The 23435-nt window shown below is 38.7% G+C and overlaps 1 protein-coding gene across 7 annotated transcripts in view; it reads left to right on the top strand.

The window, feature by feature from the left end:
• MTMR7 (myotubularin related protein 7) overlaps window positions 1-23435 on the top strand; it is a 50878-nt gene that overhangs the window by 22033 nt on the left and 5410 nt on the right. For 2 of the 7 annotated variants that reach the window (XM_064449509.1, XM_064449516.1), the window contains exons 4-11: window positions 2074-2231; window positions 3768-3896; window positions 7300-7434; window positions 12496-12628; window positions 17448-17569; window positions 19527-19652; window positions 20428-20477; window positions 22135-22335. In XM_064449509.1, the coding sequence (XP_064305579.1) occupies window positions 2074-2231; window positions 3768-3896; window positions 7300-7434; window positions 12496-12628; window positions 17448-17569; window positions 19527-19652; window positions 20428-20477; window positions 22135-22335 (1054 nt within the window). The remainder of the gene's footprint in view (window positions 1-2073; window positions 2232-3767; window positions 3897-7299; window positions 7435-12495; window positions 12629-17447; window positions 17570-19526; window positions 19653-20427; window positions 20478-22134; window positions 22336-23435) is intronic. The other 5 variants (XM_064449510.1, XM_064449514.1, XM_064449511.1 and 2 more) reach the window with 5 other exon arrangements.

Raw genomic sequence — 23435 nt, 5'->3', positions numbered from 1 at the left:
TCAATATATTCTATGTTGTCTGATGTCCTGGTTACAGTAAAGGAGAAAATTTGTGTTTGATTTTATTCTTGCCAGCTGTTAATAGCATTTTAATAAGGTCAAGCTCTCAGCTGAATTTGGTCTTTTTGCTTGATTAACCCATTTTGTGAAACAAGCTGACCATAACAGTTATTATAGGTGTAATAGCAGGATTGCAGACACTTACGGCAAAATAACTGTGAAAGGTTAGGGAAGGTCCTAGAAGTGCTGGAGAAGAGCTGATAAATGAGTATTAATACCTTAACATTTTTGTTACCACCTACAGATACCATTGTGTAATAACACTTGTAACGTTGAGTCAGACTTCTGTCATAAATAACCTGGATATATTTTAATAGGTAGATTTTTAAAGCCTTCCAATGTGCCTGTGAACAGCAGGTCCAGCTGGAAAGAAAATCCAGATGCTTCTGACAACAAAGCAGTAAAAAACAAGAGCTCAGATTGCTACCAAAAGCACTTTATTAAAATGAGCTCAGATTGGATTTATGGATTATACTAAAACTTTATGTTAGCAGATGAGAAATAAACCAGTTGTCTTCCTAATCTGTGCCATGACAGAAGTTTCAAATCGGAGAATACAGAAAGAGTTTGAACTGTCAGACAATGTGCAAATCATTCTTTTCTTTCTCCTTACTCACAACTTCGTTGATTTTCAGTGCTTTCCTCACAGAATTAAAATGAAGTTTTCTTTCCTTATGTTCACACTTTTGTCTGTGTGTCCATTCAGTCAATTTAACTGAAATTTTTAGAGGTTAAACATAACTTAAATTACACCTTTAAAAGACATAATCAAAATAAAAGAATGTCTATTGAAAAAGGTGGAAGCCTTGTTATTACTAATATTGTAGTTATTTTTGTTTTTGTTATTTGTATATCTAAAAGTTCTTTACTGTAGTGTTTTAAGACCCTGCTTATTAGGTATAGATTATTAGAAAAGAAAGTGTAGAGTTTTAATTTAATGATCTTGTTAAAACTATATATAAAAGCATCTGTGTCCATGGGGAACTATGAAATCAGAGAGGACTCATGATTTACTTTACTTCAGTTCTAAAGTTCAGGCTTTCTATTAGTCAGAAAGTTTTAAGGAACATAGAGCAACAGGATGAAACATGCCCTCGTGGCCTAACAATATCTTAAGTGTTAATGAGAATGTTAATTTCAAGCTATATGCTGAATATTTATTCATATCAGTTACAGTTGGCATTTAATGGCAACAGTGTCTGGCTGCCATTGGTCACCAGGATTAAGACACTCATTAGCATAAATACAGATAATACTAAAAAAAGTTAAAACCTCCAGCACCAGCAAAGTTTATTATATGGTCCTTGACCGAGGGTGACAGGTGGCATAGCTACTTAAACGAGTTCATGGTCAGGATGAAATGATTGATGTAACATATGCTATTTTTATGTTATTACAACATCTGTATCATTAATGTCTTTGCTAATAATTCAAGGACAGAATTTTGCAGTCCACAAAACTAATATTTCATTGAGTCTATTGGGAACTTCCCTATTAGGGACAAAGTCTTCTGAGTTAGTTCATTTTTGGAAGCTTGTACTGCATAGTCCATTTTTCAGAGCTTTTGTCTTTGCCACAGGACAGATGTTACGTTACTAAAGGGACTCTAAGCTACCTCTGGCCAGCAAATTCTTTTGCAGAACAAGTGCTTATTCTGGCACGGACTTTAGTTTTCTTTGGATGAAAGCATATTGTCACTGACATTTTGTCTCTGTGCTGGGGAGGCTTTTACAATTCATTAGAGAAGAGGTCTAGCAGAACAGTATATTTTAAGTAGCATTACTAATAAGGCACGTATATTGCAACATATACAAGTAACAAAACAGCACAGTACTTTCAAAGTATACTTGAAAATAGTTATAAGCCAGGATACGTGCTTTTGTCTAGCAAACCATACTATTTTAAAAGAGAAACTACAAAAAGGACAATAGCAGATTTTGCTATTGAAGGGTGATTTCAGGATGAGAAATCTGAAGTGTTTTACTGATTTTGTTTGCTTAATTTTTTTTTCAGTGAAATATGAAGAGTTGTACTGTTTCTCATTCAATCCAAAATTAGATAAAGAAGAACGAGAACAAGGCTGGAAGCTTGTGGACCTCAATGAGGAATATAATCGGATGGGTATTCCAAACAACTATTGGCAGATTAGTGATGTAAACAGAGACTACGGAGTGAGTTGTTACGATTTTTCTGTTACAGAGGGTGTAAAGTGAATCAGCAGTCTGACTGTGGACTACCGAAGTGCTTAGATGCAGGATCCCTTTGTGCTCAGTGCTGTACACACATGTACTAAGGTGCAGTTCTTCCACTCCTTCACATAAAAAGGCACATGGAAAGGATGTGTCTTTGTTTAATACATGTGGAAAATAAGCACAGGAAACTTGAATACAGTAAGTTTTAAACGTTAATACTTGACTGCCTGGGGAGAAGTTTAAATCATACCTAATGTTATGTTTCTGAACAAGCATTTTCCTGACATGTAGGGTTATGTAAAATTAATACACAGTCATTTTAAGAAAAAAAAACCTACTTGAAATAGTGAATTTGGCAATATTTGTTCCACACTGGCCATCCTCACAATCCTTTTGAAGTCTCTGTGATTGACTGCTTGTGTTTTGTGCAGTCATCCGACAGTCGTATCTCTTCCTAGCTGCCTGCTCTCCTGCCTAGTTCAGCCCTGTACGATTGAAGTCCCTAGAATTTTAATTGATTGTGAGAAATAGTAACCAAAGTATTTTTGAAGGAAGTTTGTCAACGCACTCCATTGGCTATGTGGCTGGAGGAACATATCCATGTTAAGGAAGGCCTGTGAAGTTCTCAGAGAAGACTGAATGTGCTGTCACGGTTTGTTTTCTTTTTGTGAAAACAAGCGGAAAAAATGTTTGACCTCTTTTAAAATAAAGTGTAGGAAAAACGGCATAATGAAAAATACCCAGTTCACCACAGCAGCATCTGTAACCGTCCTTTTCCTTCTCCCTCATTGCATATCTCTGACTCAGAACCTAATTTCTTCCTGGGCATCCTAATTCCTTTAGTCATCTGAGAGAGTCTCAAGGAGATGCTGGATATCCTTTTGATCCCAGCCAGAATGCCACAGGCAGTATCAGGAAAAGGAAGTTAGACCAGGACCTTCTGGGCTTTTTTACAGGCTCATTGGTTTCCTTTCAGAAGTGGTAGGCATTGTTTGGGCTGCTTGCCTTTTGGAATCCTCGTTTCATACGGATTAATTTATTTTCTCCAAGCCCCTATTTTGTCATTATTTTTTTTAATTATAAGATTTGCTGGAAAATTTGGGTCTACAGTCCTGTCCCGTTATAACAGAGGGGTGTTTCAGAACTTCTCCCACTCCCATCCTTACTTCCAAGTTCTGCTACAGAGGAATCTGCAGTTGTAAATGCAACACTGCTGTACATAATGATGAATCCTTTCTGGTACAAACGTATGTTATACCTGTCTGTTCTCAATGAGGCATGAATTAACATTTGGAAATACACCCCTTCAACCCTGCTGCTTCAGTTTTGCCATCTACAAGTTGTAATTAATACTTTCCACCTTCAAAAGACTGTTTTGAGAAATATCAGTGATGTGTATACAGTAATTATGGAATATTTCCTGAGATTAGAGGTCCTTGGTATTTTGGTTTTGCTCTGGAAATGGCTAAAGTTAGTTGTATTTTGTAGACCAAATAAGTGGAGTTCCTTTCACAGGTCTGTGACTCTTATCCTACGGAAGTGTATGTACCAAAGTCTGCGACTGCACACATCATAGTGGGGAGCTCTAAATTTCGGAGCCGAAGGCGCTTCCCGGCTCTTTCCTACTACTGCAAGGATAACAATGTAAGTGTGAGTTTGTAGCTTTGAAGTGTTTGCTTATTTTGGTCTTGCTTTCATACTTCTTCTAGTAAGCTTTCACAAGTAGAAATCAGTGTTTATTTAAAAAAAATTAACAGATGGTTAGTATAGTCTGGTTAGTGTGGTACACACTAACACTGAAATTATGGTTAGCTCATTAACAGGCATTTAATGCATTCATTTAAACGCAGCTTCATCCATCATTCATGGACTCATCATCCAGCTAACACAAAAGAATGTGATCCCTGTATCACAAGGAGGTGGAGTAGTACAGGAGGTCCTGAAACGTGGGTGGCACAAGAGTGCAGGCCAGTAGCAGGCAGCTTAGCAGGTGATTGGGAGGAGCACAAAGCAATCTGGGATCTGGTAGCCACAGTCTGAGGGCAAATCAAGGAGAAGAAAAAACTATACTTGGAACAGTTGCAGAATCAGGAGTAGCCTCTGAAGAAAAGATCCATGAATAGACCCAAAAAGGATGGATGAAAGAGCTACCAAGTTTTGGCTGAGCAGCATGTTGTGGGTTTGTTGAAGAGACTCTCCTTGTCTGTGAGAGCAAGGAGTGCCACCTTCTCCTCTCCTTGACAGATGTTCTCAGGGCTGAGTGAGGAACTGCCTCGCTTGTCTGCAACCATTTGGAAAAAACACTGTATCTGTGCCTAGACTATTTGCATTTCTGTTTATGGCAGCTGAGGTAAAGGAGACCCTTGGACTGAAGGATCCTACGGACTGAGTGTTTTTACATTTGCATCCCAGCCTCCTAGGGACTGGCTTAGCTCAGCTGTCGTTACCAGTTAGGAGGATGGTGTCTTCTGTACAAAGGAAGGTCTCCTTTGTACTCACAAAGCATTTATGTGCCTAACATCTCCTTCTGTTTCAGTCCCAGACTGCCAACTGCATTGAGAGGTCTTTCCTAGTGTGGGGAGATGGTCAGGACTTCCCAGGAGACAGAGCTGGTGTGGGATTGCAGGATGCCTGTAGGGTCTGGCCTGCAGGATGGGAGATAATTCTGTAGCATGTCACAAGCAGGAATCATAAGCTACAGTCTCTATGGAAATCTTATCTTTGTAGTGGCCCCTATCATACGTTTAAGCTTCAGAAGGAAGGAATGAGACATTATTTTAAATCCTTCTTTAACCCTTATTTCATCAGAATTCTGCTTCCATAAACATCTATGAATTTGACAACGAAATAGGAAGATTTAAATAGTAAATACAGTCCCTGTATAAATTGCATATTATCTTTAATATTTCATTAGGGCCAACATTTTCAAAATCAATCACTTTGCATGGTCAACTAAGTCCAAATATAGATATCTAGGGTTCAAAACACTTGGACATTTCCAAATCTCAGTGAAAGAAAAAGTATCAGGGATCAGCTAGATTCCATTATATAGTGATCCAGTTTGGATGACTTTCATGGTTTCAGCCTGAATGTCTTTTTCCCGTTGTGGTTGGAGTTCAGATTAAGGTTCAGACCAGCAGGATCTGAAGTATTACATTTACTCCTGGATCCTCACGGTTCAAAGGGCTAGGAGGAGGGTTGGGAATGTTGAAGGAAATACCTCCATGTAAGTTTGGAGGTTGGCATGGGTTGCCAGCTAATAGAGTAAGGGGCAGGACTGGGATAGGTTTGTGATGATAGACATGGAACAACTATGGCCACAGCAGGTTGGGAAGAGGTCTGACGCATGCAGGGGAGATGGGTGCCACTCTTTTGGTCTTTCATACCCAGAACTTTCTCATAGCTCTTTGGTACACCTTATTCTGCATCTTACAGGACCTGTGTGAATATTATAAGATGAAAATCTGGAACTATCTTTTGAGCCTGTGTAATAGCAAAGCATGACCCCATCTCTTGCCCTAATTTTAAACAGAGCCCAAGAATTTTATAGACAACACATGCTCATCCGAAGCAGTTGGCCTGGGTCAGAAGGAGGTGATCTTTTAATGGATATTGTGGGTAATGATTCCCTATTAGGGTATCTAATGGTCACTGGGTCAGTTTATCTTCCTAGGTTTGAAGTACTGGCAGTACAACTGTCTCTTAAGCTAGGGCTAAACATGATCTTAACTGCAAGCCTAACATGACAGACAAGCCATTCTCTCATACTGTTGCCAGCTCCTACCTCCCACCTTTGGGCCCCCAGGATGATATAATGTAATGGGCTCCAGCCCATACTTCCCTGAATCCTAACTTTCATCTACAGCCCTAACTTCAACCTTAATCTGGAGGGCCATATCTGCCTTGTGTATGGTACACTATGAATGAGAGAGAAATGTCTTCCTTCTATTAAAATGGCAGGTTGTGGACATATTAATATGTACCTTTTGCTTCATGCAAAGGAGGTATAAGCATATATTAAATCACTGGAATGCAGGCTTGTCAGCAGGAAAGGCTCTAGATAACTAACAATCCACAAAAACTATTAATAAAGTATGAACAGACTGTCACACAATTCGGGATTTCTGTATTAAAGATCCGTATTTTACTGACTAACTACTGATAGTTTGAAGACATGGCGGAAAATGAGCATGTCCCTCTCACAGTAATAAATAATCTGTAGGGCAGTCTGCATGGGTCACGGCCTCTGGCAGGCAGATTCTCTTCATGCTCCTGTTCAGTACTTAGAAAGTGCATGTATTAGCCCCTTGCCCTCTACGAATCTAGCTACCCTCTGCCTAGCAGAAATAAAAACCTCCCTGCTGACCCACTTCACATTCTGTTACGTCTTTCCCAGTTTCATCTGGAGGGCTGATCCTCATGGGTCTGTGGAGAAATTCTCTTGCCTTCTTCAATAGCACTGATTAATAAATATACTCCAGGAGTCAGGCTGCCTGACCCACTTCCCATGCAGTAAGATCTTCTCCAGAGGCAGTGCTAAAAATACACCACCATCAGTGATCTAGCTATGTATTATGCATTTTTGTTTCCTGTACTCATGGTGTCTCAGGCATTTTAGTAAATCATGTATTGGTGCAAGTCGGGTGTCATCAGTATCATAACTGGTAAGTGTGAGTGACAATGTGAAAGGACCCATTCTTCATGTTGTATCAGTGTTCTGGTCATTGCGATGTTGTACTCATCGCATCCTTTGGAGACCACTTTTCAGGAGTTATTCCACTTTAGGGAAATGCTATATTTAAAATAGCTCTAAAACAGGGATTCAAGATTAGACCTCTGCCAATAGGGTTGTATTGTTTTAATATTTCCTTGCCTTTTAAAAATGAATTTGTTTATTAACCTGTAATTCGTTTTACCATTCTGCCCTTCCCATGTAACTGTATGCCTATGCAAACATCTAATGAGCTGGTTTTGTAAATGCTTCTGGATACTAAATAATTTCTGCTTAATAACTGTGTTGATTTTTTGTTTGTTTGTTTTTATGCAGGCCTCCATATGTAGAAGCAGCCAGCCTTTATCTGGCTTTAGTGCTCGATGCCTTGAGGATGAACAGATGCTCCAGGCCATTAGAAAAGCAAATCCAGGAAGTGATTTCATATACGTTGTTGACACTCGGCCCAAAGTAAGTACACTGAATTTCTTGCACATAGCAGGACTGAATCTGGGCTGAGTACATTAGGGAGGATGCACAGTCCAAATGATTGACCACGCTTCTGATCTTAGTTGCACCTGTGTAACTCCACAGGTAAATCAGGATTTATCAGGGGAATCTTAACTAGGAACCTTGCCCACATTTTTACCTCTTAGAGAATTTTTTTGGTTACACTGAGCTTTTCTCTTTTTTTATTCTTAACAAAATGTTAGGATTCAGGAAAATAACTTGGAATAGTAACTGTTTCCACACACAGAGGAACTATCAGTAGCTATGTAATTGATGAGGCTAGTGAAAAATAATTCTCATTATAAAATTTTATTTACAGTTTTTTGTAATGTTGCAAACTTCTGCCTGCTTATATTAAAATTTTCCATGGAAGATTTCTCTTGCAAGTGGGAAAATTTCAACAACCTGTGTATAAGCCTAAAGAAAGACCATTTACTCAGGTTACAAGAATTGAGGAGACCTTCTTAGAATACCTCCAGCAGTTCTGTGGTTTTGAGAGAGAATCTGAAATATGGTAAATAGTGATCTCAGACACCATATCTCTGCAGTTGACTAAAATGTTTGGCCAAGATAAAAGCTTTAGAAAACTTACGCTGTGCAGAAACACAGAAACTCAGTAATGTTCTAGAAGAGGATGAAAGTTAACAAAATTTGTGTCCAAATTTGGCATGCTAGCAGACAGCTCAAGGTGATGAGGACTAGAGAGTCTTCAGTGCCTGGAGGTGGGAGCAGGGATATGTTCTTTCTCACACTATCAGAAGCTTCCCTGCTGAAGTGAAGCACGTGAAGGAAAAGAAACCAAAAGGGCAAATCTCCACAAAATCCCTCGTAGATATAGGGTGACCTGTAGTGGGGAAAATGAGAGCAAAGGCTTGAGGAAAAGGGACAAAGAAGCTGTTTCAGCATCCTGAGATCAGGAGATGGAGCCTGAAAGGGCAAGGTGGCTAAAGCTGAGAAACATGAGGAATGGAGTGAGGAAGGGCAAACCTGGCAGAGCTGGAGCAGAAACAAGGAGCCTGTCTGGCTGGTGATTGACTGAAGACCTGGGGGCTGGTGGGAAAGTGCTGAGCGCTCACAGCTGTAATGGGAGGCAGTAGCCAGAAAATACGGCCTTTGGATGTGTCATTGTACTTCGTAATTTGGTGATTACTTTGACCTTCAGTTTCCTCTCTTTTATTGGGAAGACGAGGATGGTACCGCCTTACTCTTGGTCCTGAAGAAAATGAATTGTGCTGAACCCTGGGAAAGGATTGGTACAACTGTGATCAGAGCAGGTTTTGGATAGGAATTACAGACTGGCTGCCTAAATAACGCTTGTTTAACAGTTTTCTGTATGTGATAATATTTATAGATTAGCATTTCCTGGCTGATGATATTGGTACTCTTCCTAATTAAGGAGATTGCTCATTGATGGGATTTATTACTAAAGAGTTACTGACTTGGCTATTAATTATGTTTTGCAAGGTAATAATAGGAAGGTCCCATCCTGTAAACTTCTCTGGTAAATTATTTTGGTGAGATACGTCCTGTGTGCAGTGAAAAAATCCTGTACTTTACGCAGAGTGAGTGAAATTGGCTCACTCAGTCATGAACAATGGCATATTTCCAGCAATGCTGGCTTCTTCAGGAGCAAGTCAGCAGATTAAAGCTGTTTGTTTTCATTGAACTTCTCTGGAAAAAAAAAAAAGTTTCGATGTAAAGAAATTTGTATGCACAGATTCCTACTTATGTCCCTCTGTGCTACAAGAATGGACCGAGTTTTCTAAAGCTTCTGTGATCCTAGGTGCCAAATACAGCATTGTTACAGCTGTTACAGTTAATTTTGCAGCTCCTAATGCATGTAAAAATTTAGAGCATGTAGGAAGTGATAGATATCAGTGCAAGCTGTTCCTGGCATTCCTCAGGGAACCTTTAACAAATGTAAAGGTTAGTTGCTGAGTCTGGTGCAAGGTTTCCCATGGCTGTAGGAAGCTAAAAAACTACCTGTCTCTTCTCATCAGAACTGGTTCCTTGCAAAGATGGTGAACACTGATGGGCCAGTGAATTCACCATTCCCAAGTGCTCTTGGAATATGCTGTCCCTCATTGCACTTGATAATCTACAAAACAAAAGCTTTGGCTGTGGAAGAAAGCTTTGCTTCCCCTTTGCTTAAATATACCAGGATGACCATGCACAGAGCTTTACTTAGGCTACTGTCTTTCTTCACTTTCTCCTTCCTCTATGTGTTTACAGAAGAAGCTAATATAAACTTACTGCTTACGAGTAAAACAAATTAGTTCTATAACTCGTTATAACAAGACAGGACTCGGTTAGTCTCCACTTTAAAGAAGATGCCAGGAAATCTGGCAAGTGAGCTGTGTTTCCTTTAGAGGTTGTCTCCTCATATTTGCTGAGATTAAGTGAGGACAGGCACAATTTAGAGACCTTTGCAACAACTACTTTAAGAGCAACAGATGGAATTTTGGTAGGTGATGTGGAAAACTTGTTAGTAAATATTGTGGCAGCTGCAAAGTTTGGCAACTGACAATATTTAAAATAAATGAGTGTCAGAAAGCCTTGCAAATTTAACCTTATATTTATTTGCTTTTAAAGAGGGCCATTTCAAACTGCCTTAATGAAGGATTTCTGTAATAAAATTGCTCGGTGGCAGAGACATTTAATAGCATTTATTGTACTGAGGATGAGGTCAGTTGGGGGCTTGATGTTTTTCATTTAGGGTTTCAGGGGTTTCTGGTGGTTTAGACTCATGTGTACAGATGTTTCTTCCTGAAGCTATATGATATTGCAGAGAGAGACTGCTTCAACTGTTTATATTAGAACACTGGTGTCTACTACAAAAGAGAAAGATTAGGATTCAGTAGATAATTTACATCATTCTAGCAAGTCACACTGAGGACTCTGTCCTTAAAGGACATGCTGTTCACAGGCTATATCTTTTTTTAAAAATTATCTTTCATTGATAGTCAAAAAAACATCAGCAGACTGCCGGTTGATGGACAAGAAATAATATTTTTTTTGCCTTCACTTTTTCCTGAATCGCGTACTACAAACTAAAAGAAGTTTTACGCAAGACTTGGGTAAATTTAAAACACTGGGGTTTTGTCTAGAGTCCTATCTTATAGCGTGGTTCCTTCTGTTGTATCATGAAGTTCATGCAATCTTTCAATTCCTAATGGTAGTCCACAAATGTAACTATGTATTCCTATTGCCAAGTTCTGCTCATGGGAGTGGATGTGCTAGCAAGTGTGAAGATGGTAAAAAAATCCCCTACCTTCACATATTAAATTGGACAGAATAAAAGAATTGAAAAGCAGTCTTGCCTGTCTGCTTATGTATCTAAAATGAAATTACAATGGCATAAAAAGCTTTTAGTCTTTAGCTGTTTCCTTTGAAAGTTAAGAGGTCAAATTTGGTCCATGGAAACCTATTTTGACATATGGCGTAAAGAAGCTAGCTTGTTCGTCTCAGATGGAGCAGACAATCAATCCTACTCAACTGCCTGCATTCGGCTTGAAAACAAAATTGAGTATCAGACATATGTATCTTTGGGGTGGAAGAGATCAGGAAGAGACACATTCTTGTATACCCTGTGATAACATTAGCCAAGTACTGAAGTATATTATTGCAAGTTTCAGAAGTGACCACAGAAGCAGCAAATCAATAGTACTGCTTCTGATATTGGGAAATAAACTGGAAACAGAGTTATCTGCATAGCCTTTTGTCCCCTAGGCAATGCCTAAGAGAGATGCTGTTTTGATTTTTCATGAGCATTGGCTCTCACTGCAATGAAGATGAGTAATTTTTGTCCAGCTGATACCTCATAAGGTCTCTCCAAAAGCTTTGTTAGTGCCCTTCAGGCTGGATGTGCGATATCCATTGTTATTTAATTCTTACATCTTTCCTGAACAGAAGCTGTTAGTTGTGCTTGGAGGCGTGGAGGTTCTGCCACTGTGGGCCGCTTTGTTACTCTTGGGGCCTTCATATTTCTTGGGAAGTTCAAAGGCTCCCCAGCTTTTCAGTGTGCATTTCATAGAACAGCAGGGACTTTGTGCAAAAAGACAATTTCTTTCTGTCGGGCAGTGAGATTTTGCTATTAAAAAATTTTAAAAAAGATAGGGTAATAAAGTAAAAGTACTTAATTCATATCTATCAGCTCTAGTTTTCAGCCCAGAGATCAACGTTTGGCATAAGGGGCTTGGCAGATAGTTTTCTTTTCCCCCCAAGAATCTGAAAAGGGTGGGGAAATAAACATTTGAAAAACACTTAATTTTACGCTTGGGAAAACTGAGCTAACGCATCATTTAGTGACTTTCCCATGCCAGGAAGCAAGTAACAGATTCAAAGACAAAACTCCAGCTTCCAGTTCAATGTATTTTTTGCTGAAGCACAGCAAAATATTTGATAGTGCTGCATTGCAGATGAAAATATTTGTGGTAATTTTGTCAATTCAAATCTTTTGTGGTCTTACACAACTAGAGCCAAGATACTATAAACTTAGGAAAAACTCCTCCAACTCTCTCTTCCTTATTCCAGGCTTCAAAGAAGTAAGCTGTTTCAACTTTTGGATGATTTGAGGAGTAAAACAGTAATTTGGGCAACATTACAGTGTACATATGCTATGAAACAGTGGCGTGGCAGATAAGACACTGCCACCTCCTGGGTATATTCTGCTAGTAAACATAAGGCTGATCAAAAAGAGAGTAGCCTTTAAAAAAACAAATTAAAACCTTTATGCTCTTGCAGAGGAGCCCTACATAAGCTGTGTTTTTTGGTGTCTGACTTCACTAATGAAGTTTCACTCAAAGTGTGTGAAATAGAGGTCAGAGCCTCAGCAACCCAGTGCCCTGCAATAGGCCGTAAACAGATCCCTGATTCCTAACCTGTTGTGTTGACACTGTGATAAATGCTTCCTAATTGTGCCTGATTTAAATCACTCTGATTTATTGCAGTAGACGATGAGCATTGTTTTGAAAAGAATCTATTTGCTACTGGTTTTCATCCAATTTTCCTTAATTTTTTCAGCTCAACGCAATGGCAAACAGAGCAGCAGGGAAGGGATATGAAAATGAAGACAACTACTCCAACATTAAGTTTCAATTCATAGGCATTGAGAATATCCATGTCATGAGAAATAGTCTGCAGAAAATGCTTGAAGGTAATACTCTTTATTGAAAACTAGGGGAAAGATTGATCCTTCTGTCACACAGATCAGGATAACTACTCTGAAATTGGCAGCAGTGAAAAACGTGTATGAAAAGAGGCTTTTGCCTGGTGCGCTGAATGCAGCTGCCTGCTGGCTAATGGGACTTGTGCAATGGGGCATCATCCCAACTACTGGTGGTTTCCTAATTGTGTGAACCCCTTGTTTCATGGGTGAAATCCAGATATCGTTTACTTTAATGACAAAATTAGAGTTCAATACACCTTACTTCTACTACATCTTTTGCAGTTTACAGTTTGATGGTATCATGAAAAAAAATCACTTTGATGCTAGTAGAAAATACAGGATTTTTTTTTAAAGATATGGTTTGATTTTTGTATGTGGTCAATAAGGTAGTCATGCATTTTAGACTGTGAATTTTAATGGAAACTTACCCATGCCCTGTATAGAGCATGTCACATCAGATTTATTTATGAAACTCGCAGTCAGTGGGTGGAACTATTCAGCACCTTCATAATCCCATGGAAATTAATAATAATTGCTTTATAAATACTTATCAGTGTCTAAATGAGCACATTTGTACTGCCATTTAATATTTGGAGTTCATTGCTGTTTAGAGGCCTTCTGGGAAAAGGGTAAGAATAAATAAGCTATCCTTGACCCTTGATGGCTTGTTGACTTTAAACAAGTAGATAGTAAATAGTGCTCACCCCACTCTACAGATTCTCAGTATTTACTTCATGTATATCATCAACACCTTCTGTCACCTCCTCAATCAGCTTGATCTAGCCATTCTTGACTTGACGCTCTGTCTGTGCTCTTTTATCCTTCATCTGTCTCTCAGCATCTGTATGCAACCGTGAATTTTAGATCTAAGAAGGGCTTGCATTTTCCATGACAGGAGAGCTGTGCTCTGTTTTCAAATAAGAGCAGTTTCTGAAAACCGGCAGTGAAGTGTGATGCAGGTAAAATAGTCGTTTTCTTCATGACTTATTTTTACTTAGTTCCTTGGTCTAAGGGTCTCTGGAAGGAAAACAGAAGGATTTTTAGTTCACTGCAAAGTCTTGTTTGGCTAGGAGAGAGGCCAGGTGAATAAACCTGTCCCTTTGTTCAGCTTAAGACTATCAAAGTTAAAATAGTAAACAAGCCTGGCTGCACGGGACAGTGCTGTGTGTTATTTTTGAGCCAAAAGTTCATGACATAGGCCCATGACCCAGACTGACATGTAACAAGGTAATTTCTAATGCGTTAATACTTCAGGCTGCTTGGGGGGCATAACTTCTTAGCATCTCTTTTTAAATGAGCCATATGCTCAAAATGTCTGCTTTTTTCATAGGTTTTATATTTGCTATGTTGAAAGCTGATATTTATTGACCTGGCTGATAAGATTAGAAATTAGAGAAGCTAAATCAACAATTTCAAGCAGTTGAACTTTCAAGTACTTTTTTTTTGTTTGGTTTGGTTTGATTTGGTTGGGTTTGGTTTTTTTGTTTTTTTTTTTTTTTTTTTTTTTTAACAATCTTCTGACTTTCGGTGTATGAGCAGGGCTTTTTTCATGTAAGGAGCTGTGTGGTATTTCTTTTTTCCATTTGTATCAGTGTCCCTTCATCTGTTTCTCTAGTCGCCTTTCTCTAGTGACCTTGGGTATTTATTACCCAACTGGTGCATACAAAGGGAACCAGAACCAAAAAATCTGGCAAGAACGATGATAACATACGTTTAATATGGCTTTAAATTTTTATCAAGGAGTACGTAAACATACCTAGGTGAATCTCTAATGTAAAACATCACATTACACTACGAACATTATAAAATAAGTCTGCTGCTCGTGATCTGTTGTGACGTGTTACAACGTACATAAAAACCTTTGAAAATATGTGAGGCTGGTGAAAACTGCTCTTAGTTTAATGTGTGCTGCATTGTTGCTTGGAAGTGTACAGCATGGAAAAAAGGACACCAAGACATAAATGGGTCTGATGTGTTGCAGTAGTGCAAGGGCAATTTTATCCAACTTACTGGAATTAAGCAGAAGTAAAGGTTGGAGGATCTTTCTCACATGAGAGACTGCAGATTATTTTCAATATACAATTTTAAATAACTTCCAATGTTGAGGAAATTTGAACAGAACTTGATTATTCAGTTTTCCATTGGACGATGCACTTATATCAGGAATGTGTTCATTTCAATTAAGTTTCTTTAGGAAAAAGCTGGAGAAATTAATTGGTACTTAACAATAATGTAAATAATTTATTTCAGTAGATAAAAATAATTTGGTTTCAGCTTTATGATTTTACTGACTTTAATTCTAGCAATAGTATTTATCTTAACTTTAACATATATGTACTCCTGTATAAGGTTAATTTTTTTAAAAATATATCTGCATTATAAAATAATTAAATTTGTAGGGTAATGAAAATTTTTTCAGAATCTGCAAAAAATGTTGAGATTTGACTGTACTCCGGAAGTAAAATGCATTTCAACATGCTGAAATTTCCTCTCAGGAAAAAAAATTTGATTTATGCTGCCTCATATTGCTTTAGCATACTGTGTATATATATATATTTTTCATTTAAAGAGAGAGGAATGTGAAGATCCTTGTGATAATTTTGATCCTGTGCACAACCTACTTGAAATAGTTTTTAATATTAGGAGGAAATGTTGCACAAGGACTTTTCTCAGTAAAGATTCAAGGGCTGACTGAGGCTGCTGTTGGGCATTTGCGATGGGGTGAGCTTTGCCGTAGACCCAGGGGCCAACCAAGACTTGACCCCCGTTTGTTGTGCATGGAGATGATGACCCCACATGCTCCCTGTCTGTATTTAAACAGCAAATATGAGCTTCTCCCCTCATACCAGGAGCAGTAGTTGCTGATGTAAGAGCAGCCCTCTGATCCTTGGACCTCAGTGACAAACCAGCCAGAAAGAGTGTCTGAGGGTTTGGCCCACAGCATTTACTCCTTCCTCTACCTGTGGCTGTGCTGCCAGAGGTGGGGGAGCTGGCCCAGCATCCTCCTCTGGTACTTTTGCTGGTGAAAGAGCCAGTTTCCACCACGTGTTCTCTTTCTTCCTCCCCCCCTGGGGAAGGGAGCACTACTGGATTGCTATGAGCTCTGCCCAGGGACTCTTGATTTTCCTGTGCCCAACAGCAGGTGCAGCAGATCTTGTTTCTCGAAGGTTTTGGTACCTTTTCTGCTGAGATGGAAATGCCTTTTTCCCTTAGGATAAGCCTCATAATTGAATTTGTAATTGAATTCTGTATTAAGGTCCAGATCGGTAGCCAAAATCATGTGAAATATACAGTGTATGCCTTTAGGACAGTCTGAACTTTGCTCAGTGAAGTGGTCGGTAAATATTGATTCTAATTTGGTAGTGGGAATGAGCAAAGCACTATTTCAGCCTTACCTTGGGCTTTTGTAAACAGAGACAGCAGCTTCAGCCAGAATTCAGCTACTAATTGGTCATGCTTCCATCTGCACAGGAGCATTAATCATGTGAAAAGCTGTTTGCTTTCAGTGCTGCTATCTATGCATTTTTATAAATATCCTGCAAAAATGACTTTTAAAGTAACCATCTGGAAGAGGTCCTATGTACAAAGATTGCAAGACTTCATATGGACACATTATGCTATCTTGACCCTGAATTAAATGGAGTTCAGATAGTTGGATATGTTCAGATGTGGTTTAAACTCTGACTTTGGCCTGTAAAATTATATTTCATTTACACTGAAGGAAACTAAAGTTTTGCCACTGGTGATAATGGCCGTAATTAACTGAGTCTTATAGAATATTGCCAGAGGATGAGACACCTACTAAGACATTATTACTTCACAGATCATACATGAACTCAGTAAAAACCATGACCTTTTTCACTGTATTCCTTAAATGTGTTTCACTGGTTAATAGCTTTTCCCTTAAAAGACAGTGTAATTCTACAATGGATCAAAATAAGCATGTAATCTATGTGGTGAATTTAGTATGTCACTCTTGAAACTAGATTGCACCAAATATTGCTGAGTATTTGTTTACTGCTGGAGTCAGGTATCTGAATTAGATTCCGATTGCCCTTTTCTTTTCTTCTGATGTCACAAACTCTGTAATATTAAAAAAAAAAAGACACTTGGATACAACCTAGTATTGTAAAACCTGGGAGATTTTTTTTTTTTCTTTAAACATGGCACAGAGCTTGGAAAGTTTTCAGGAAAATATTTTCCTTGATGAGTTATGGCTTTTCCTCACCATCAGAATAATTTCTGGCTACAAGTGAAGTTTTAATCAGGTTTCATTCAGGGACAAGTCAATTGCTTTTTCTTAAACACCATCATCCTGTGGTGATGCTGAAGGCTGGGTTTGGTGGGCCTGCTCTTATAGAACTTCATCACCAAATGTGGCTGGGATGAGGAGGCTGTGGCACAGTTCAGGTGGCTGGCTGCCTGTCCGGCAGCAGCAATCGTATGCTTTCTGTTTCCAAGCCCTCATTATTAAATAGAATATACCCCCCTCAGGGGTTTGAAAACTTCACTCCCAACACAATTTTGGAAAGTCTGTGCTGCATAGAAGGGTGTGTTTGGTAAACTGTTTGCAACAGCTTCTCTTTTTAACCTAAATCAACATATTGTGTGATATTTGACCCAGCACCATTTTTCGAATGTATGCTTTCGTGCTTTTTTCTGGTTTAAAGTTGAAGTTTGAGTGTGAAGTAGCCATTCTTTTCAAAGGATGGATATTTGCCACCAGGGGTATCTGAAGAGAGAACTCTTAGGTTGAACAGTCAGTGAAAGCTTAAGGGACTGTAACAACTGTACATTTAAGATGTAGCTTATTTTGCAGTTTGTGAGCTGAAATCACCTTCAATGAGTGACTTTCTCTGGGGCCTAGAAAATTCTGGCTGGCTGAAGCATATCAAAGCCATTATGGATGCTGGCATTTTTATTGCAAAGGTAAAGTGTGTAAAATGAGAACAAAACTTGGACTAACCAGATACAGAAAGTGAGGACCAAATTCTCTGCTTGTGGGTAACTTCTGTTATCTTCAGTGATGTTTTATCTGAAAACCCCCCACCTTGCAATGCTTCATATATGAGGAGAGATGATTCTTAGGTGCTGTTCTGTGGATATTTTGCTAATATGGTGGGAAAAAAAGTGTGTATTCTTTTCACCAAAGAGTTCATATGTACTGAAGCCTCTACTAACCTGTATCTTGTTATGCCAGGTATTTCAATGCCCTTACTTTACTCCCCAGGAGTGATTGTCACTGTTTCTCTCCCTGTTTCCCCAGCCTTCTCTACTGGTTTCTGGGCATTTTCTTTGTTGAAGGTTTCTGTTTTAGGACTACTTCTTTGCATGGTAGCTGTAATATAGGAATATTAGCTACTGTATTATCTCCCCTGAGTTATTTAGGGACCAGCTAAATTCACCTCCTAAAACAACTCCGGTGTATTACCCTGGAAAAACTTTCTAGTAGCCTCTACTCTTACATACTTGAGAACTGTTTCAGGAAACAGTTGTTGGCTTTGATAAAAAATTATTTCTCCTAATCCCATCCAAAGTAATGCAAATATTTGTCATCAACCAACAGTAGTTTTAATTTTATTACCTCCTTCCTTGTGCTCTGCCTTTTACTGTTTCAATTCTTATTTTTGAGATTACTATTATAATTTCTTAAAGGCGATTTTATCCACATGACTCGCTACGTACAACTATATGGATAAAAATTCATGGGTTTCCCTCTGCAGTAACTGCTTATTTCTCTAGTTTTGCTTCTTCCTGCTCAGCAGGATAAATGCACATGTTGTTATTTCTCCCAGCCCTGCTAGCTTTCATCAGCTTATAGGAATCAGGTCATTTACATTAGCTCCTGCCAACTTTTCCCCAGTGACTAGTCTTAAAATACTGTCAAAAAAAAAGTATCCTTTGTCCGTATGCTTGCTAGCCTCGTGTCTCCTCAGGCATGCATTTTGACTGGTTCTTATTTGTACAGTTCCCAGTTCTCAGTTGTTGGTCTCCTGCCCACAGGGGTTCTATTTTGGTAGAACTTACTTGTCTCTTGAGAGAAACATAGATAATTTATTGTTATTGCTCGTTCCCTATTAAGCCTAAACTGAATTTAAATGTTTGTTTTTCTAAGCAGTATCTTTCCTAAGCTATTTTATTTCTCTGCTTTCTAAATTTGATTCTCTTTAGAAATGACAAAGGCCAAAACCCTTCGAATTTAAAAAAAGCCCTCGAAGTTCCAAAAATAATAAAACACCAGGCTTTGGAGAATTGATTATGATCTCTTCTTTATGTGTTACATATAAAATGGGATCATCTCTCCCCAGATATTTACATTAAAGATACTGATACAATCTTGCTTATTAGACATGGAAGTTTATCACTACCACAGGCTTCCCTACAAACCTCTAGAAGTATGTCATCATTGTGCAATGCAGTGTGCTGTAATAATATCCACGCTAGCGCTGACATCGGAAGCACACACTACCGTTATTGACATTACCATCAAGAAATGAAGAGCCACATTGCAAATATGGCTGCTCTGTTGCTGGTATGTGAGTTAGAGCATTAGCAGCATCTGAATTTACTTTAGACAGTCATCTGCTCTAACAGGTTAATTTATTTTAAGTGAAATGAATCCCACATCCTCCTGTTGTGGAGCATAAACAGGTGATGCTGCAACCACCGCATTGTATTGGATGGGATGAGATTAAGACTTTTCAAATGAGAGGAATAACGCTCAACATAATTCAAGAACTCTGTGGCAGAATAAAAAAAAAAAAAAGAACAAAGTTTCCTGGTTCCCAGATGAATACTCTTTATATTGCGCTGTCTCACTGTTTCTTTCTTATCATTGCCTTCCCACCTGCTTGTGAAATCTCTCTGACTTTTTCTGTACCTTTAGGCTGTGGCTGAGGAAGGTGTGAGTGTGCTTGTTCACTGCTCTGATGGCTGGGATAGGACAGCCCAGGTTTGCTCGGTAGCGAGCCTTCTATTGGATCCATATTACAGAAGTATGAAGGGATTTATGGTAAGCAGGTTCTCTTTCACAGAGTAAGCAAAAATTTTATGGCATCATTTGAGATTAATATCTTTGGTTTTAATGGAAAAGAAACTTTCCTTAAATATGCTTTTTTTTTTTTTTGAGTAGGAAGGAAGGTTTTTATCTGTCTGAGTTACAGTCTCCCAGTTTCTGTATGAAATGTTATCGAGGGTGGAGGTCAGCTGGGTATCCATTTATTGTTTTTCCTCACCTTGACCAAGAGACTTTCTTGCAGCCCAAGGAGCTTTGGTGCAAGCAGGAGTTTGTATTCATTTTTAAGGATCAGTGAAGTTTTGAGTGTCAGAAGCTTGTGCTCCCTAGATGTTAGATTGCAAAGAGCAGCTATGTTGGAAAATCTGTTCCTTTTCCAAGCAAATCAGCACTGAAAAAGCATCTAGGAATGCTTATCGAGTTACTGGTCATGCATTAAAAGAGGTTTGAAACATTTTTAGGTTCTATTTTAGAAATAATGAATCAAGCTAATTGAAGTTGTGTTGAAATATTGGCATCCTATCTACATCCATGAAGAGTGCTACTTTGTCTTGAGTTCACAGTGGTGCTCCTTGTTTGTTATTTTTCTGCTTAGTCTAAAATTTTTCTGGGGTTCTAATACCTGTTGCTTATATGATTCTTGCTTGTCACTTTTCTGCTTATTCTAAGAATTAACTGGGATTCCAATACTGCTTGTTTACACCACTTTTCTGCCTGCTTCAAGGTGTGTCAGCTCTGCCTCACAACACTGAATGCAATATTTTCATTTTAGGTGTTAATTGAAAAAGACTGGGTTTCCTTTGGTCATAAATTTAACCACAGGTAAGGCAGTGCTGAAGTTTTTCTATATATATTTTTTAATGTAGTCAGTAACCGCTGCCATTCCACTTTTATTTCCTTGTTGCCTTTCAAAGCATACCAACAGAATACCCTCAGGAAACCACCATACCCTTTTCTCCTACTATATAATTTAGCTGGAAAAATCAAAGGGAAATATTTTCATATCAGTCTTTTCTTATATATGCGCTCCAAGACTGCTACTGGGAATCCTGAATGCATGTCTTGCAGTTGCTACGAGCATTGAGAGATCCACGCAAGAGAAAAGTAGTATGTGCGCGGCTTGCAAAATCCCTTTGGGCTCCAGCAGATCTTTCAGTAGTGCCAAGTGTAAGTCCCTGTTCAGCAAAGTCTACATCTTCCAGGACAGCACTTAATCTTAGGCATGCCTGCAAGTTATCTGTTAAGTAAAATACACCCTTCCTATTACACTATGTTCCAAGGAAGGCAGTAGGATTTGTACAGAAATGTCAGGTAAAAGGAAGCGGAAGGTCATCTATGTGGACAAGTTATTTTGCTCATCCATTATGTAAATGCTGTAATGTAATTAAAATGTTTGAAGACTTTATCTATTTCAACATGGACAAATACCCACATTTTCATTCTTTCTTGTGTTGCCTTTTAGTATCTGTAAAAATAAAAAATGCAATTTTTATATTCAGTTCAATTACATTATATTGCTTGATTTGAATATAAATTTGTTCTAGTTTCAAAAAAACACAAAAAAACTTTCAGGAAATCTGTGCAGCTCCACACCACCTGTGAAAGTCCAGCAGGAATTACTACATTTAATATGATACTGCCAGATGTCTATTATTGTCAGTGGTGAAAGATATTATGAAATGTCATCACCACTGATAGCTTTGGTTTGCAGTACAATATCAGTATATGTTTTCTTTGATGCATAATAATTGTAGAATTAGAAGTTTCGATTTTAGATGTTTATGGAGTTCCACTCTGTTGGCAAAGATATATATATGTGCATATATACACACGTGCGCACACACACTAGAGAAGCAGAATAATTGATTGAAAATGCTTCTTCCTATTACATAGACTTATAAAATATTTTTTACTTCTATGTGTTTTATATTTTTAGGCTCCTTTTCTTCATTGCAAGTGGTTCCAAGAGACATTTTTATAGACAGAAAGTTTAATGTTCACTTGATAGTTATAGGAGCATGTAAACATTTCCCACTTTCTAAAAATTTCACCAAGAGAGGACAGCTTTAAACTTTTCTGCTAAGGTTATTCTGTTCCTCTCCTGCTCAGTTTTCTGGTTTTGGGAATGGTCTGCCGTTAAGTAACCATCTAAGATATGTTTTTGTTATTAAGTCATTGCAGGCATTGCTATGATGACTTATGTTACTGTGGTGTAACTTTATATTAATAGCATTAAAACATGGCTATGCAGCAGCCAGCTGTTAGTAGCTGTAAGGCAAGTAAATTCTGCTTCCATTCTAGTCCATGAATCTTGCATCGTTTTTGTAAGTAAAAAATTATACTAGTAGTTGAGACTTCAGAAATTAATGCCTGTGATGTAATTGCACACTAAAAATGAAGGGCTTTGTTTTTATTAGCGTTAATTCAGTTTTCCTAGAGGATTTCAGGTTCTAACTGAAGGTATCTTGTCTTGTTTCAGGTACGGCAATTTAGATGGAGATCCAAAGGAGATATCCCCTGTTATTGACCAGTTCATTGAGTGTGTTTGGCAATTAATGGAACAGTTTCCTTGTGCCTTTGAATTCAATGAGAGATTTCTCATCCACATACAGCATCATATCTATTCGTGCCAGTTTGGGAATTTCCTGTGTAACAGCCAGAAGGAAAGACGAGAGCTGAAGTATGAGAGTCTTGTCTTTAGTAGCACGTTTACGTGTGGGGTCTGTGGGTGGTGGTGTATTGAGCAGTCAGACATTTGCCAGCCTACGTGCTTTTGTAAGGCGTGGGGTGCAGTGTAGACTTCTTGGCTGTCATCTTCTGGCAACGCAGATTAATACCAAAAAAAGTTGATCCTCTGCAATGTGGCTCTGCTGGGAATGTAATCCCCAGTGTGCGTGACAGGGCTTAGTGACAACTGACAAGAGCATTAGCCCTTCAGCCATGTGGCCCTACCTTTATTGTGGCATTAGCAACATGGAGGGCAAGCTGTCACTGTAGCTGTAATACAAGGTGATTTTTACTCTAGTTAAGTACTCGGTTTAAGAGTCACTGTGCTTCTGTGTTTTAACTTGTCTTTGGATCTAATATTACTCTCTAGTCCTGATCTCTCAGATACTTTGTTACAAACAGCCTTTTTGTCTGGCAGCCCTCCCTAGGACTGAGTCAGCAAACTATTCTGCTGTCAGGCCTCAAATAAATTATGAATTAATCTACCTGCCCTCAGGCCCAAACAGAGACAATACTATCACTCTTGGCAGTGCCGATGCTCGCGTCTGTTTCATGGGGCCCTGGCTGCTTAGGTACATCATGATACCTACTGCTTTTCTCATGCATCCTGGTCATGTCAGTAATGAGAGGAAGGTGGGAGTTACTGCTCGCTGCTGCCATTCGGTCTCTTTCACTGCTTGAATGCAGAGCAGCCTCAGTGCCACGGTCCACTGAAAACCAAAACCTTCACAGGTCATCAGATCCCAAGACCTAGCTGCAGCTCTGTGGCATAGGAGTGCTTTTAAATGTGGGGATCCCTTTGGTGTAGAGATTGTTCTGAAAACTGATTTTATAGAAGTGATCCTCTCCATCTCGCAAAGGAACCCATCTCTCCATCTTCTCTCTCCAGCTGCTCTGGCTTTATGGGAAATGGATTGGATTTTGCCTTTAGTGATCAACAAAGGAATATGAGTCTTTGTTTTTCTATATTTATAACTTAAGATTAGTTCTGTTAAGGAAGTATAAAGCTGATTGTAAACGAGTAGTACAGAGCACTAGAATGTCGTGTCCAAG

The sequence above is a fragment of the Phalacrocorax carbo genome, chromosome 4 (genome assembly GCF_963921805.1).
Source record: "Phalacrocorax carbo chromosome 4, bPhaCar2.1, whole genome shotgun sequence".
NCBI lineage: Eukaryota > Metazoa > Chordata > Aves > Suliformes > Phalacrocoracidae > Phalacrocorax > Phalacrocorax carbo.
Note: the sequence above shows the minus strand (reverse complement) of the source record. Positions and strands in the feature narration are given on the sequence as shown.